General features: G+C 39.9%; 1 protein-coding gene across 4 annotated transcripts in view; it reads left to right on the forward strand.

The window, feature by feature from the left end:
• The window catches only part of LOC127582044 (multivesicular body subunit 12B-like), a 155,407-nt gene that overhangs the window by 113,002 nt on the left and 24,942 nt on the right, over positions 1 to 17,463 (forward strand). For all 4 annotated transcript variants that reach the window (XM_052036996.1, XM_052036994.1, XM_052036993.1 and 1 more), the window contains exons 8-9: positions 5,373 to 5,428; positions 10,897 to 10,956. In XM_052036996.1, the coding sequence (XP_051892956.1) occupies positions 5,373 to 5,428; positions 10,897 to 10,956 (116 nt within the window). The remainder of the gene's footprint in view (positions 1 to 5,372; positions 5,429 to 10,896; positions 10,957 to 17,463) is intronic.

Raw genomic sequence — 17,463 nt, forward strand, 5'->3', positions numbered from 1 at the left:
CTACTGATGTTAACCAAGCTGGGATTTTATTTTAAATAATACATTCATATAAACATGAACAATTGTCTGTGGGCAGTAAAACCAATGAAAACACAACTCTGTATGTGAATATTGCACAAAGCTCAAGAAACTAATAGGTCCTAACTTTTGGATGCAATTCTGTGCTTTGCACACCAGTGCACAAGAGACTGAGTGCAGGAATTTGTGACACATTGCACTTGAATTCCTTCAGTATTCGTGTAGGATTTCTCTCCCTGTACAACAATAGAAGTGTTCATTGCTGTGTGGAATTGTAACCCTCTGAGTACTGAAGAACCAATTCATCTACACCTAGCAGCTAAACATGACAATGTTAGCATTTTTCATTTTACTGACATTACCATTAATAAAGCAATGATCCAAAAGTAGCTTTGCTGAGTCTGTTCTTTGTTTCCATCATTCATGACTATAATATTGCACGGCATCATTTTTAAATTAAATGATGGAAAACACATTGCTTTTCATTGTTTACAATGTTCAATAATCAAGTTTAAGGAAGTGCATCAGAGCTTTACACCATCTGAAATTAAAGCTAGCTTCAAGAACATTAATAGCTTTGATGGGTAGGTTTACATTTTTTTAAGCTGTGTTAATATTCTGCAGATAAGTTCGTCCATATTTTTACAAAGGCCAAAGAAAATTAATATGTAAAGCACTGTATGGACTGTGACCTTTGAATTCCTGTTGAGCACAAAATGGAAAAATAATATATTCCTCATTGTGGCTATCTTGTATTTCTAACGCCATATTTTGGGCTCCCTTACAATTGGATGAGTACGTGCTGCATCATAGTTGTATGTTTTACAGAAGAATAGAAAAGTGAAGTGCATAAGACCATGTTTGAGCTTTGAATGTACTTTATGGCCATTAATATGGTCCTAGAGTTATGGTTAATCAGTTAATGGCAGGAGCTAATCAAGTTTTGTACTTCAAGTTTAATATGTGTGTTAGGCCCATCACATTTAATGCTTCAGAATGGACATATTTCTTCTCATCTCTTACCCCCACTTCCATCTGCAATGCTAAGCTTGTCGTTTCAAGCAATCCCAAATGACTATTGTTTGTTTTGGGAGGAATCATTACAATGAGCTTATATTTGTAATGATTGCTCCCCACTTGTAATATTTAATAGCATGGAGCAGTTACCTTGAACTGTAATATTTTCTGCTGGCAATAAAGTAGTGTTGTATTTATAGTATCATTAATTTATTACAGTTAGACTAAAATGCACAATAGACACTTTCTTCTATATCACCTTTGTTTCTAAATATACATGGAAATGCATGCAAATGTTCTTATCCTAGGGTCAGTTTAACCATTCAATTAGACCGAGACTGTTCTGAAACTAAACCGTTACTCCCTTTGCATCCTTTATTCCTTGCTCTTCCCAAACAAAAATCATTCACTTTTGAAAATTTCAGATGACCTAGGATCCACAGCCCCTTTGAAGATGAGTTTCCGATTTTCTCTACCTCTTTTAATGTTAAACTCTTTCCCTAGATCATCCTTCAATCTTCCAGGTTCAGTGGAATGCAAGCCAGTTCACATAATTTAACCCAGTAAATCTGCACTGCGCCACTTATTGCAGACTCTGAAACCGAAAAGGTAATTTTCTGCCAGGTTAAATAGAGATTCACATTCACCTCCTCCAATCTTGTCTATTGCGTTCAGTGCTCTCAATGTGGCCTCCTTCACAGCAGTGAGACCAAGTGCAGACCAGGTGACCGCTGTACTTAACACTTGTGCTCCGTCCACCATGGCCACCTGGAGTTCTTGTTTGCAAGCTATTTTAATTCCCCTTCCCATTCCCACACCGACCTGTCTGTCCTCGGCCTCCTCCACTGCCAGGGTGGGTCCAAATGCAAGCTGGAAGAACAGCTCATATTCTGTCTACAACCCAATGGAATTCTCCAATTTCAGGTAATCTGCCCCCTGCTCACCCCACCCCCCCCAATCCCTTTCTCTCCTGACCTATCCAGGTCTTCTCACATACACCCTCCTTTACAAACCCCCACCCCTATCCAATTTCTTCCCCCCCCCACCCCACCTATTCCATCTGTCCATCTACCCACACACCTCCCACCAGCTCCCCTCCCCTCACTATTTCCACCTGTCCACCATACTTCCTGCATTTAGATCCTCGTCACCTTCCTTTCCTATCAGATTCCATCATCTGCAGCCCTTTGTTGCCTGCACCCATCATCTCCTACTCTCTGTCACTATCTCCACCCTTCTGACCCCCACCTTACTCCATCTGCCAATCAATCTGTCCTCACCTGGATCCACCTAGATTGCTTGCCAGCTCTTGCCCCACACCTCCTCCTCACCTCTTTATATTGGCTATATCCCTTCCACACTTTCAGCCCAGGTGAAGGGTCTTGACCCAAAACGTTGACTGTCCACTTCCCTCCACAGATGCTGCCTGACCTGAGTTCATCCAGCAGTTTGTTTTATTTATATATATGCTGTGTTAAATAGAACCATTGAATTGATTGCAATACCTGGAAATGTACTTGTGGGTGATGTTCAGTGAAATTTAGGTAAAACCCCTCTCAATACCTGGCTTCCACTTGCCACCTTGCAGGTGAACTTACCAGATGGAGACTAATGCCTTCTGTCACTCTCACTTTGATTTACTCGAGCTAAAATAATTGTCCCAAAAATGGAGAGCTATTGGGATAGAAGATTGTTCAATTAAGTATAATGTGTTCATCTTTTTCCTCTACTGCTGAGTTAGTTAAAATAGCTTTTCTTCTGTAGTGCCTTCTGGAAATCTGACAGATTGAGGTTAAAAAGATTATAAACGGGTTTCTTTTATTCTTGAATATTGTACATCATTGGTGAAAAGTTCAAGTTGCTGAATTGTTGATCAAAACGCAGCAGACTCTCTAAGTGCACGTATTTTATCAACAGAGGCAGTGTTAAAATTTGACAGCCTTGACATGCTGATTTCTATGTACACTCATTTCAGTGTGAGGTTACAGGATTAATAATACAGTTTCATGCTACTTGCCATTTTTAACCATGATCATTATGATAAAGGGCATATACTTAATTACAGCCCTGTTTAATTACAGCTGTGTTGAAGCTCGTTTGTTTAGTAGAATGCTAATTAAAGTGGTGAGCCTGTGGCATGTCCTTATTTTCCTCCTCTGTGTTAGGTGAATGAGCTAACTGTAATGCACCATGTATTGGTGCTTTACTCAAGTAATTACAACTGCAAGCCAGATTCTTCTGGATAAGGCCCAGAAGTTTTTTTAAAAAAAACTTTCCGTTTACCACTGGATTCTTCTGTCCTGTGCACAGGCTCTCTGAGTGCAGCTAAAGTTCAACATGTAATGCCATTGTTTTGCATGGGACATGGAAGATCTTCACATGAGTATATTGTTTAGAAAATAACTTCTGAGAACTATTATATTTTGATCACTTGCCCTTCATTTATATATGTGTTGTATCTTCAATATAACCACTTTAAATTGGTTGAAGCAGAATATAATCTAGCAATATATTTTTTAAAATTTTAGTACCAAGTTCAAATAGCATTTAGTGTTTCAGTAAACTCTACATTATAGTCTACTCAGAAAGGTATTCTAAACTCACTTTGCACCCTAGATGGAATTTTTGTAAATTGCATAAAGATTACAGACATAAGTCTGATGTAAATCTTGTTCTCAAAATTTCTCCTCTCCCATTTATTTCTCCAGTCTGATGCAGAATTTAAATGAAAATTGTATTTCACCTGATTTCAATAGTGCTTTGCAGAAACACAATACTAGTATTTTAAATGCTTAGGCTTTTTTTTTTGCATACATTGTAAAGCTGGTTCATATTGCCTTTGGGTCTGGCCTGGCTAAATGAAATGATCCATAGGCAATGTGTGCATTTGGCAGTAGGAATTTTCTCTGAACTGTGATGGGGAAACAAACTAAATGAATATGAATTTCAGTGCAGTGGTATTTTACATTGCTTAATTTCTTAAGGCTCATTTTCTTTTATTTTTGATCATCCAGTTGACTGTTTTAGTGTTAATGCTGCTAGGTTTCAGGAATTGTACAACAGTGAATAATTGTTCAGTAAAGATACCAATGTCAGGCATTTAAACAAGGAATTTAATAATAAAAAATAGAAAGTTCCTCTTGCTGAAATGAGTGCAGGTGAAAGGATAGAAGAGAAAAGGATCTGAAATGTTGTGTCTCTTTTAATAGAGTCATTACCAATCAAGTGTTCCATTAAATAGGCTCACTTGTTCGTTTGAACATTCATGCTTGCACATTTGTACAGGGTGTCCTGCCTGTAAGTAGAAGTCTGATGTCAGAATTGAGACGTTTCAGATAGCTGCAGAATTTAAAATGTAAAATTCTTGAACATTTTAATCATTCATGCCATAAAAATCTTTACGGGAGAAACTCAATAAACTCATAAATCATGAATGCCGGGACTCATGCTAACCAACTAAAAGTTTGGCTGTTTCCCAATAACTCTTATTAAATTCTGAGCTAATGAGTGCTTGAGGGACAGGCTTCATATGCAGGTGGTCCCCTAATACAGTGTTCTACAATAACATCATTAATTTTTTGAAAGGACTTGCATTACTTGGGCAATATGACTTTTAAAGATGATTGCTCTTTTAAATAGAAATACCATTTAACCTTATTAATTTATAATTAACATATTTTGACCGTTACTATATTTAGTTTATGAAAGTTTCCCAGGAAGAAGCAATAAAGTCATAACCAGCAATACTTTTGTTAAAGAAGCAGAAAGTTCAGGTATTTATAACAACTTAAAAAAAAGTTGCTTTCTGCTTTTCAATGATGGTTGACACTTTAAAAATCCCAAAGCTGGAGTCTCATTTGCACTCTTGCCAACAGCTTTCGCACTTGCTAAAAATGTGGAACATGCACTGAAAAAGGCTGCAACTTCAGATTTGATTGTTTCCCTCCAGCAGGCCTGCGTCTGAGAATAATTGGACAGAACAAGTTTCCTTAATGTTACACATTTTCTAATGTGTCAAGTCAATCTTCCTGTTCCCTTTTTAAAAAGTCTCGTGACAAAGGATTTAAATGAATAAAAATGAAACCACCTGCTATAAGGTGCAGTGGTATCCACCACTGGTTGTATTTTTATGGTGAATTATCTAATAGCTCAATAAATTTAAAGTAGAGATGTTATTGTATGAAATTAGTTCATTCTTGGCTACACGAGAACGGGCTCCAGACTTTAAAGAATGATTACTTTTGATCTGCCACACAGATCTGTGCTCTGTAAATCTTTAATACAGAACCCTAATCAAGGGTCATTAAGAATTAACTAACCTTTCTTTCCCGTTTCAGCAATGGATGGTGTGCCTTTCACGATTTCAGAGAAATTCGCTAGTGCAATAGAAACTGTAAGTATCTTCAGCTGTGACTGAAACACTTCTTTCAAACCCAAATGACAAAATGTAACTTTTAATCTTTAAAAAAGGTCCATTATATATTATGTACAAGAATTTCACAGCATGTTGAACATGATAAGGTGTTAAATTTGTTCATTTTTGAGAGAAAAAGTCTCTTTTACTCAGTGGCGGGGGGGGTGGGGTGCTTTATTTGAGCTAATACAGTATTGCAGGAATTACTCATCCTTCTGCCTTCATAGTAAATCAACAACAAAGACTAGAAACTAAATATACTAAATTTTAATTGAATTATTTTTGACTGCTTTAAAATGCCCTAACCATTTTTCAAATATGTTTGCAATTTTGACTTGTCCAGCTTGGCTGAATTAATCCACTTTGCCATGTGCGTATGTTGGCTGCTGTCCATTCCCTTTATCTGCACTGTTTTCCAAATCTAGTTCCGAGGGTATGCTAAATCTTAATTAGACAGCAGCTGTACCTCCGCTGAGTTTCAGAGCAATCAATATTGCTTAAGAACTTTTTTTTAGCAATATCAACACTAGTTGAGAAGTGATAGCAACTGTGGGGAAGATTTGGACAACAAAATAAACCATTCTGGTAGTTGGTGGTAAAAGGAACAGAGATGGGGATATTTCAGCTTAAATTAGAGGCTATCTTTGATTTGTATTGTATTACAGAGATGGAAATCATTTAAGAAATGTGTACAATTTCTAATGGTTTGTTACACAAAGTTCTTAGAGATGATGTCTGGAAGGCAATAAAAATAATTTTATTTGAGCTAAGTATTGCCCACCCACGAATGTTTCATTGTTACAACGTCACAAGTACTATTCCCTTAAACATAACCAATGTACTGCTGAAAATGATTGAATATTATGGGTTTGTGAAAAAACAAAATTGTACAGGGAATATTGAAAACAGGAATTTATATTAGCATGGTTCATGGTTTTAGAATATTCAGAATGCAAATATTTTAGACCACAAAATTATTTGTTCTTAGTAACCACTGATGAGGTGGTTTCTATTGAGCAGTGCAATATTTTGCCGTGTTAAGGAACCTCATTCTTTTAAAAAATATTTAGCAAGGTGGCCTGATGCCAGACCAGAAAAGCCCATGTTATTGCTGTGACCTATTCCTAAGTGGGCAGAATTTAGGCCCAAGGGCACACAATCTGTACCCTTAAGGCACATTTCTTTACAATTCATTTATATATGCAGCATATTTAGAAAATCCAATTTTGATTTTCCTCCTTGCATTATCTTAATTCAAAACATTAAAAGAACATAAATTACTAAAGTTATTACCACTTGTTTTCATCAGTAGATGCATTTACATAAATAGTGGAAATGCAAAACAAAAAAAAATGCATCTGAAATGACATTGTCAAAAGGCAAGAAGGTTTCCCTGGCAATCTGACATACCATGGAGTTCCCTGCTAGAATGTCACTCATCCTCTACACAGCACTGCATGTGTCAATCCTCCCATCAGTAATAAGGAAATTTGAAGTCCTTTCACTCTGGTATACACTTGGTGTTGCCTAAAGGAGCCAAAGCATGCATGGGAGCCATTTCTAGTGGGTCATCTTAACTGGGGAAGAATTGTAAGGAAAAGGAAGAATGGGGAAATAATAATGCAAATTACAAAAATAATTTTTGTCAAATCTGTTAATGGATGGTAAGTATTATCTACTACCCACACTAGAACAGAAAAAATGATGCCATAAAAACTGCTTTACGTTTTGAATATATGTCCAATACAGTCAGTAAAATGAAAGCATCTTAGTATTTGGGCAATCCAGTAAAGCATAGTCCTCTTTTATATTGATTCAAATAAAATTTAGCACAACTAGCTGGAAGGTAAAGAAACTTTTTAATTAAAAATTACTTTGTATATTAATAATTCCTGTAATATAGTAATTACTGTAATTCCATCTCCGCGTTCTTTATAACATTTAAAATTAATTGACCTTTGCTATGCTTGTTTGATATTACCTGAATCTCTCAGATGAGTTAAATGAGCAAACTTTTGTAATGAAATAGAAAATTTATTTGGAATGGATTTCTATTGGAGAAAACGTATTACCATTAAAAGATAATGCTTTAACTTTGTTGGAGGAGTGGGAGTATGCTTGATTGTAACTGAAATGATTTTTTTATTAAATGTCTGCATAATTTAAGCAGTATAGCTGCCAATAAGAAGTGAAAATGTCATAGCAACTTAGTGTATTACATTGTAAAATAACCTGGTGAAGCTCCAAATAAAGCTTTGCATTATTTAGGCCTTTCGCATTCCTTTTAGAATGTCCCAAAGTGCTTTACAACTAGTGAAGTGCTTTTGAACTGTTGTCACTGTTCATGAAACGTGGCAGCCAATTTGCACACAGCAAACTCCCACGAACAGCCATGTTAAAATCTCCAGATTGTCTGTATTGATGTACTGAATAAGGAGAAGGTATTTACAAGGATGCAGAGGATGATTCCACTGCTATTTTTTGAAGCAGTGTCATGGGATTGTTAACATTCTCCTGAAGAGAGCTGTCGGGGCTTCAGTTTAACATCTCATCCATAAGACACTCCCTCTGACAGTGAAGGACTCCTTCAGTACTGTCAGCTGAAGCCAGCCACAATGAATGTAATTGCTTTGCAATACCAAAATGAAAACTTTTAAACTGCTTACAAATCTATTAAACCACAAGTCTGAAACCACCTGTTCATTCTATGGGGCTGCCCTGACATATTTCTCCAAAGGTCCAGTCTTGGCCTTTTTCTTTCTCTTTTATGTGACAGAATGCCTAGATTCAAGGTGTGTGTCCATATTTTTAATGTCGACACCTCTCTTCCCTGTGTCCTTCAATTCCACAAACACCTCCGGGTGAGTACTTGTTTGACACACAGTGGTGGATGAGTCAGAATTTCCTCTTAATTAAATGTCATGAAGCTATTATGTTCACTTGCCTCGTTACTGATTCGACTAGTCCTTCCCTCAATCCTGATTGCTGAATCAAGTGATGGACATTCTTGATACCAGTGCAACTCAGTATCCCAGCCATATGCAGAACATTGCCTGCCATTGTACTCCACTTCTCCCTTTTCCTGTCAAACCCTTACCTGTATTTTACCATCTATAAATACAAATTGAGCTTTGGAGTCGTAGAGGACATGGAAACAGGCACTTTGGACCACTAAGTACAGACTCTCATTCCTCCAACCTTCCTCCAAAGAGTGAATGCACACAGTCTTTTTGTCAGGGTTGGGGAATCAAGAACTCGAGGATAAAGCTTTAGGGTGAGAGGGGAGAGATTTGGTAGGAACCTTGGGACAACTTTTTTCCACGCAGAGGGTGGTCAGTATATGGAATGAGTTGCCAGAGGAAGAGGTTGAGGCAGGTACATTAACAACATTTAAAAGGTACTTGGATGGGTACGTGGATAGGAAAAGTTTGGAAGGATATGGGCCAAACATGGGCAAGTGAACTAGCTTAAATGGGGATCTTGGTTGGCATGGACTGGTTGGGCCAAAGGGCCTGTTTCAGTACTGTATGATTCTATGACTCTATAACATTGTTAAAGCATTATGTTTTGATACATTTTCTACTAAGAAATCCATTCCAAGTAATCATATACAGACTTGCGGCAATTTACAGTGACCAGTTAATCGAGCAACCTGCACATTTCTGGGATGTTGGAAGAAACTGGGAGCACCTGGAGGAAACCCACGTATTCATAGGAAGTACATGCAGACTTCACATAGACAGCAATGGAAGTCAGGATTGAACTGGAGCTACTGGAGCTGTGAGGCAGTGGCTCTACCAGCTGTGTCACTGTGCTGCCCTACAGTATCCTCACCAGCCTCAGAATTTCCAGTTGTTATCTCACCCAGAATTGGTCCTCCTTGCTTTTTATCTCTGGCTTAACTGCCTTTTTATTTCCAAAGCACTTAACTTCCTCCAAACCCTCACACCTCCACAATCTTCTCCAATCCATGTCTGCCGGCCCTCTCATTCTGCCCATTTGTCCACCCACCAAGTGTGGTGACAGAGATTTGCTCTCTCAGCCCTGCACTTCCCTCACTAAATCATTCCTCTATTATTTTTGCCTTTTAAACTACGTTAAAATTTATCCCGTTAACGTAGCTTTTTTGTCAATTCTCCCAACTCCCTCAAAGGCTTATGCCTCTTCTGCTGTCTGGCTTTTTGCTTTAACTGGCATGGAGTCTGGTGGCCCTAGAGTTTGGGATTTGATTACAGATTCAGATTAGTTTATTGCTTTATACACCAGAGTGCAATGAAATTCCTTGTTTTTGTGAAGCTCACAGAGTAAACAGTGTGTATAGTAATAAAAAATACAGCAACGAGCGCCAAACCACAGAATGGTGCAAAGATTGCAGTGCAATCTGAAGTGGTGCAAAAAGAAATGCTAAAGTGACAATAACCGAATAATCGAGAGAGGTAGAAGAGAGGTATGTGTAGTGGGGTTGGGTGTCAACAAAATAGTGTTGGGATGCGATTAGCCATTGTCAGGTCATGGTGTGATTGGGTTTTAAGTTTATGATCTAGCAGATAACTCATCTAAGGTGCTATGTAAATAGAAGTCTAGAATTTAGACATTGTGACCCCAGGAAAGTGGTACAGAGATGGATGAACAACCATGAAGACATTGAATGTCATACTTGGAATCATACAGCACAGAAACAGGCCCTTCGGCCCAACTCATCTATGCTGACTGTGTTGCCCAGCATGCTAGTCCCATCTGCCCGCTTTTGCCCATAGCCCTCCAAACCTCTCCTATCCATGTACATATCTAGATGGCTTTTAAATGTTGCTTATGTGCCTGCCTCAACCACTGTTTCTGGCAGCTCATTCCAAATATGCACCACCGTTTGCGTGAAGAAGCTGCCCCTGATGTCCATTTTAAATCTCTCACCTCTGATCTTAAATCTATGCCCACTTGTTTTTAGAACCCCCCCCCCCCCCCCTGAGAAAAAGACCATGTGCTTTCACGCTGTCCATGCCCCTCATGGTCTTGTAGACCTCTATCAGGTCACCCCTCAATCTCCTATGTTCCAGTGAATAAAGTCCTAGAAGGGCTGAATGGTCTACTCCTGTTCCTGTTTCTCTCTCTCTCAGGTTACGTTGTGCACAGTATTACAGCCGAGTTGAGAAAATCTTTATCTAATGAATTTGCACTAAAATTTTAGATTAACATTTGAGGATGAGTAAATAGATTTTTGAAAACACAAGTACTGTAGGCAGCTTATTGTCATGAAAGCATCTGAAAAAGATATGCAACCATGCGTAAAACGATTAGTTGTAATCATAGGTTTTAGTCTGTCAAATAACCCTTGTTTAGTATTGGTGGTTTAGCAGAATTAATGTTAGCTATAATTTTGTACTCTTGGGTTTTGTCTTAGATTCATTTCTATTAAAACCTCAATTTTGAACTTTTCAATTTGATTTCAGGTGCAGCCAGATGATTTAATGGGCATAACAATCAAATCGTTGGCTGAAATAGAAAGGGAAGTAAGTACCTTCTTTTAAATCATCTGAAAGGGAGAAAATATTATTATGTTGTGCCCTTCACGGCAACCTCAGGCATAAAGGCTACGATATGATTCTGCATTCAAATGCAAACGATTTGATTGTTTTCTTGTTGCAAAGCAAATATTTTGAAATAAAATAGAGGCTGATTCGTTAGTTTATGTTGATAGATATTGGAACATTATAAAAAAATTCTCTATATGCGATCAGCTCATGTGGAGAAGTTATTTAGTTTATGTGTTCTTCAAAGTCACCACTTTTTCCCCCATTTGCCAGTCATATCCTTTGCTGGTCACACATTTCCCTAGTTTGAACTTTATCTCCTTTGATAAGATTAATCTTATGGAATAATATCTATTCCAGAACATCTGAAACACTTGTGCTGAATTTTAGCTAATGAGCATTTATCACTTTACAGAGTTTGAATGTCATGGGTCGTGCACACTGACTGAAGTACACATCCCTCATTGGGATTGTTTACTGATGTTGCATTTTAAGTCTGCTCCAAACTCTGATAAAGACTTGACCATAACTCCTCATTTGCTGGACGTATATCTTAGCAACTCGTGCCAAACTTAATTTTTTCCCCACCGTCTGACCCTGAATATTAGATTTTCTAATAAGTACACCTGGAATATTAGATTTTCTAATAAGTACACCTGGAATATTAGATTTTCTAATAAGTACACCTGGAATAAGTACTGTAGCGGTTAGCGTAACGTTATTACAGCGCCAGCGACCCGGGTTCAATTCCGGCTGCTGTCTGTAAGGAGTTTGTACGTTCTCCCCGTGTATCTGCGTGGGTTTCCTCTGGGCGCCCCGGTTTCCTCCCACATTCCAAAGACGTACAGGTTAGGAGTTGTGGGAGTACTATGTTGGGCGCCGGAAGAGTGGTGACACTTACCAGCATATTCTCAGTAACACAAAAAGATGCATTTCACTGTGTGTTTCGATGTACATGTGACTAATAAGTCAATATCTTGCATGTAGAGGTCAGGGTTACACTGGCCAGCTACCTTGACATGAAAGTGCTTGCATGAGCTCTGAGCTCCATCACAGATCTGTTCTTCAGATACTTGTGTGCTTTCAATCCCGAAGTTGAAAACTTAGCCAAATTATTGAGAGGCATCGATGCTGTTTATTGATGTGCGGGTCAGATCATCTTCTACCTAATTTGCACCTTTGGCAATGAACCTAGAACAAATTGCAACACAGGAACAGCACCATGCCATTTTCAAGTGCATTGACACATTGACATTCGTTCTAACACATTATGGCCATTCAATTTTTTCACACAAATGTATTGTTGCACCATTTAGCTGCTGACATTTTCTTACAAGAGCATGTAAGCCAGTCTCCAGGGACATGAGTGTCCTATATGCCTACCTTTATCTGGATTGACTCAGTGGAAGTGATCCTACCTCGGTTGCTGTGTTGTGGGTTCCAGATCAACATTAGAGGTTTGAGTAGGTAACCTTGGCTGACACTTCAATGCTGTGCTGAGGGCTTGCTGCACTGTCAAGGGTAGCACCTCTTGAATAAGACATGAAACAGATATTGCATCTACCTTAGACTTGGGCACAAAAGTCGGGCAGGGTGTTCTCCCAGTGTTCGGCCAACGTTTTCTGTCAGCTGGCATTTCCAAATATTACCTGATGACTTATCTCAAGGCTGAGGTACCAAGCAGTGTGCTAGGTGGTTTTCCACTTATTACACAATAAGTGCAGTCACTCACTTCTTAAATCACCAGTGTGGCTGTGAGAATCCGTGTGGATCCAATCTAAGCCTTCTCTTAAAGGAGACATGTAACGTTCCTTATTTCAGCCCCTCCTCACACATCCTCCCTCACTTCTTTTGCCACTATATCAGTGATGGTGTCAATGCTGCTTCTTGCTCCTGAACAGAATTTGAAAGCTTCATCACCTTTGCTGCCAATTTCCCCCTTGCACTTAGCGTCACCTATCTGTCTCTGATTCTTTCTTTCCCTTTCTCGACTTCTCTTTCTCAGTTTCAGGGATTAAGTGAGCAACCAGTATCCATTACAAGCCCACAGACTCCCACCCACTTGCTTTAGGGACGTCGTTCGATTTCTCCATCTTCGCTGCATCTGTCCTGATGAAGCCCTTTCCATACCAGTACTTCCAGCGCGCCTTTTTCTTCAATCTTAGTTTCTCCTCCAGTGTAGTTGACAGGTCCCTCAACTACTTCAGTTCCTCTTCCTGAACTTTAGTTCTAACTTCTTCTTCCATCTAAACAAAGGATAGAGATCCTCTAATCTTTGCCTTCCACCAGGCTCCACATCAAGGACTTTTGGTATTTGTATTGGTTTATTATTGGCACTTGTACCGAGGTACAGTGAAAAACTTGTCTTGCATACCGATCGTACAGGTCAATTCATTACACAGTGCAGTTACGTTGAGTTAGTACAGAGTGCATTGAGGTAGTACAGGTAAAAACAATAACAGTACGGAGTAAAGTGTCACAGCTACAGAGAGAGTGCAGTGCAATAAGGTGCCAGGTTACAACAAGGTAGATCATGAGGTCATAGTCCATCTCATCGTATAAGAGAACCGTTCAATAGTCTTATCACAGTGGGGTAGAAGCTGTCCTTAAGCCTGGTGGTATGTGCTCTCAGGCTCTTGTATCTTCTACCCGATGGAAGAGGAGAGAAGAGAGAATGACCCGGGTGGGTGGGGTCTTTGATTATGCTGGCTGCTTCACCAAGACAGCAAGAGGTAAAGACAGAGTTCAAAGAGGGGAGGTTGGTGTCCGTGACGCGCTGGGCTGTGTCTGCAACTCTCTGCAGTTTCTTGCGGTCCTGGGCAGAGCAGTTGCCGTACCGAGCTGTGATGCATCCAGGTAGGATGCTTTGTATGGTGCATCGATAAAAGTTGGTGAGTGTCAAAGGGGACAAACTGAATTTCTTTAGTCTTCTGAGGAAGCAGAGGTGCTGCTGAGCTTTCTTGGCCATGGCATCTACGTGATTTGTCCTTAATGTCTGATACCTCCATTGCAATGCTACCATCGCCGTACATCCTTTCCTCTCCCTTCTCTCAGTGACACTTTGATCTGGCTTCTCTAACTGAATCCACTCCCCCGTCTCAAGGCAACTTCCCATTCAATAGGAGGAGGTACAACATCTTCCCTTTTACTCCTCCCATCCTTGCATCCAGAGCCCCAAAGACTCCTTCCAGGTGAAGCAGTGATTTATTTGCATTTCTGTGCTTCATTTGCTGACCACGGGGTCCCATCTACACTGAGGACACCAGACACAGACTGGATGAACATTTTGTTAAACACCTTCATTGAATCTCCACTGAGTTTTCTTTACTCTCCATCCCTCTACTGTCCTGGTCTCTGGAACAGTGCAGGAAGCCAAACAATAAAATACAAGGTAAGCTTGAGGAACAACACCTCACCTTCCTAATAGCCACAATGCAGCCTTCAGTATTCGATGTTGAATTCAACTGTTTCAGATAATCAGCTTTTCCAGTCGTGTATCTCTCATTTCCAGCGTGTTTTTTTTTCTCTCTCGTTTTTCCTTTATTCTCTCATCATTTGGAACTCTTCTGTCTCCTCTTTTATACCTCCACAGACTTTCCTTTTGTTATTCATTGGTCTTTACTAATCTGTTCCCCCCCCCCCCCCCCCCCCCAACTGGACCACCTCCACTTGTGTCATTTCTTCACTCCTGATCTGCACCTTATCACAGACCTTTCCCTTTGTTCGCTCTGCCCCTCCCACCTTCCTCTACATTTCTAACTTTTCCCAGTTCCAAGGTCACGGAACTGAAACCATCACCCTTTCTCACACTCCAGAGATGTTGCCTACCTGCCAAATGTTTCCAGCATTTTCTCTTTTTACTACAATTTCAGAAGTATTCCCTTGGGCGCAACCCGAAGTTATGAAAGGCTCCAAATAAATGAAAGTTCTTTCATTAACAGTGTACGTTAGAATCCTGAGGCTTCTAACTCTGAGCAGTGGTTAATGCTTATAGATCTCTACAGACACATTTGAAGAGTCATCTTTGGTGAAGGAAACATTTTTTAATTGATTGCCTTACTCCTGAAAAGACCAGGTTAATCAAGTAGGATTCTATCCTTCCCTGTAGGAGGAGGAGGCATATCCACTGCTGCTTGCAGTGATTCCCATGCCCCTAAAGGGTGTTGGAGACTAAATGTTTGTTTGCTTGGGCTGTTTTTGGAGTGAGATACAGGCTGAACTCAGTAAGTTGAGAGTTTCCAGGATTCAACCTGTATCTCCCTATTGATAAATACCAACATTTCTAAACCTCCATAAGTTCACAGTAATGCATTTGAATGGATCATGCCTTTCCCATCCTTTTAACATAACATAAGAAATAGGAGCAGGAGGAGGCCATCTGGCCCGTCGAGCCTGCTCCGCCATTCAATAAGATCGTGGTTGATCTGGCCGTGGACTCAGCTTCACCTACCTGCCTTTTTCCTATAACCCTTAATTCCCCTACTATGCAAAAATCTATCTAACTGTGTCGTAAATATATTTAATGAGGTAGCCTCCACTGCTTCCCTGGGCAGAGAATTCCACAGATTCACTACTCTCCGGGAAAAGCAGTTCCTCCTTATCTCTGTCCTAAATCTACTCCCCTGAATCTTGAGGCTATGTCCCCTAGTTCTAGTCTCGCCTACCAGTAGAAACAACTTTCCCGCCTCTACCTTGTCTATCCCTTTCATAATTTTATATATTTCTATAAGATCCCCTCTCCTCCTTCTGAATTCCAGAGAGTATAGTGCCAGGAGATTCAATCTCTCCTCATAGGCTAATCCCCTCATCTCTGGATGGTTGAGGGTGTTTGTGTAGCATTTGGAACCTGAAGTATTTAGTTTTGAATTTCAGTCCCACATGAATAGCGCTAAGTGCCAACTTCAGTGCTGAACTGCAGCTTACAATGCTCAGGCTCCACATCTGCTGTTCAGGCGTGTATCATTAACGGATCGGTTCAGGACTTGGCTGGACCACGGGCCTCAACATTCCACAACAGCAGAACACTTGCACTCTTGGCAGAAACAAAAGATTTTTTTTTAAGGGGTGAGGAAAGAGTTACACATTTCAACCTCTTAAGAAAATAGCTTAAGTGTCAGTTGCGAAGGTGCAGATGATTGACTGCATTGCTTTTTCAAACGTAATCATGTGAAATTGGAAAATGGGTGTTAATTATGGACTGGGAAGAGCAAAGGAATTAAAAAAAAAGCTTAACAACAGGTTTTTTTAAACAAATCTATATCTGTTGCATTGAAATTGACTCTGGTTTGGAAATAAATATAGTAAAATAGTACTTTAATGGTGGTTGATTTTGATTTGGGAAATGATTTTGGGTTGGGGAATGCCAATTTCTTCCAATGAGCCTGAATGCCCAGTAATGCAACCACCTGAAAGAAGCTCCAACTCCATGGTGTGCAGTGTCATTGTGTCTTAATTACACATGTCACCCATGATTGATAGGTAGCTCTGTAAACAATTCAACCTTCAGGATAACTGCATGTATTGAACTTACACTCACATCCAGTGTATGGTAAAATATGCAGCGTGTCACCACGGAATTACCTGGAGACTGCTGCGTCTTAAAACAGTTCTGTGCAATGTGTTCTCTCAGGCGTTACTGATTTACGGCACCCGTAGCTCAGTAGCACTCTTGTCACTGACCTATTCCAGAGATATTGTCCCAGGCTAGAACTCTGGTTCGGCTCTGTTGGGAGGTTTCACCTTTCGATGAGAGCTAGATTGAGTTTCCGTGCGCCTAACTAATGGATATGAAATATCCTGCAGCACAATTTGAAGAGAACCAATTGGGTTCTCTCTGTAGGCACACGAGATGGCAGACGCTGGAATCTGGAGCAACAAGCAATCTGCTGGAGGAACTCAGTGGGTCGAGCAGCGTCTGTGGTGGGGGGAAGGAATTGTTGACGTTTTGTGTCAAAACCCTGCTGTAACAGTTCCATGGGTGATAGAGTTAAAGCAGCTGAATTTTGGAAGTGATGCATAATATCCAGACACTGTTAGATTAAGTCCTAATGCAACTGACCTGAGGAGCAATCCTTTCTTGTTCCCCGTCCCCAAGTATCTCTGACACAAATCTAGGTAGAAAATGTATATTACTGATTTTTCAAAACACAGAGCCCTGGCGGAGAATGGGAAGGTTGAAATTGCTTCTCAATTTTGCTGCTGCCTCTTGCAGTGCAGGGCATCCATTAGAAAAGGCTGAGCCTCCCAATCTATCCGCCACTTTCTTCCAGACTCAAATTGGCCACTTTTGGCACAATATCTCTCAAGTGTCATCTCTCAATGTTTCAGCCATACTTTTCTGCTGATCCGTACTATTTCCTGTGGCGGTTGACATTAACTTCTTTTTTCCACTAACCAACTCTTTATTATTGGATCTTCAAATACTGAAGTCACTGGTGTATTGAAATATGACCTATTCAAATTTTTTGCATCCTTCACAAAAACTGT

The sequence above is a fragment of the Pristis pectinata genome, chromosome 23 (genome assembly GCF_009764475.1).
Source record: "Pristis pectinata isolate sPriPec2 chromosome 23, sPriPec2.1.pri, whole genome shotgun sequence".
Classification (NCBI taxonomy): Eukaryota; Metazoa; Chordata; class Chondrichthyes; order Rhinopristiformes; family Pristidae; genus Pristis; species Pristis pectinata.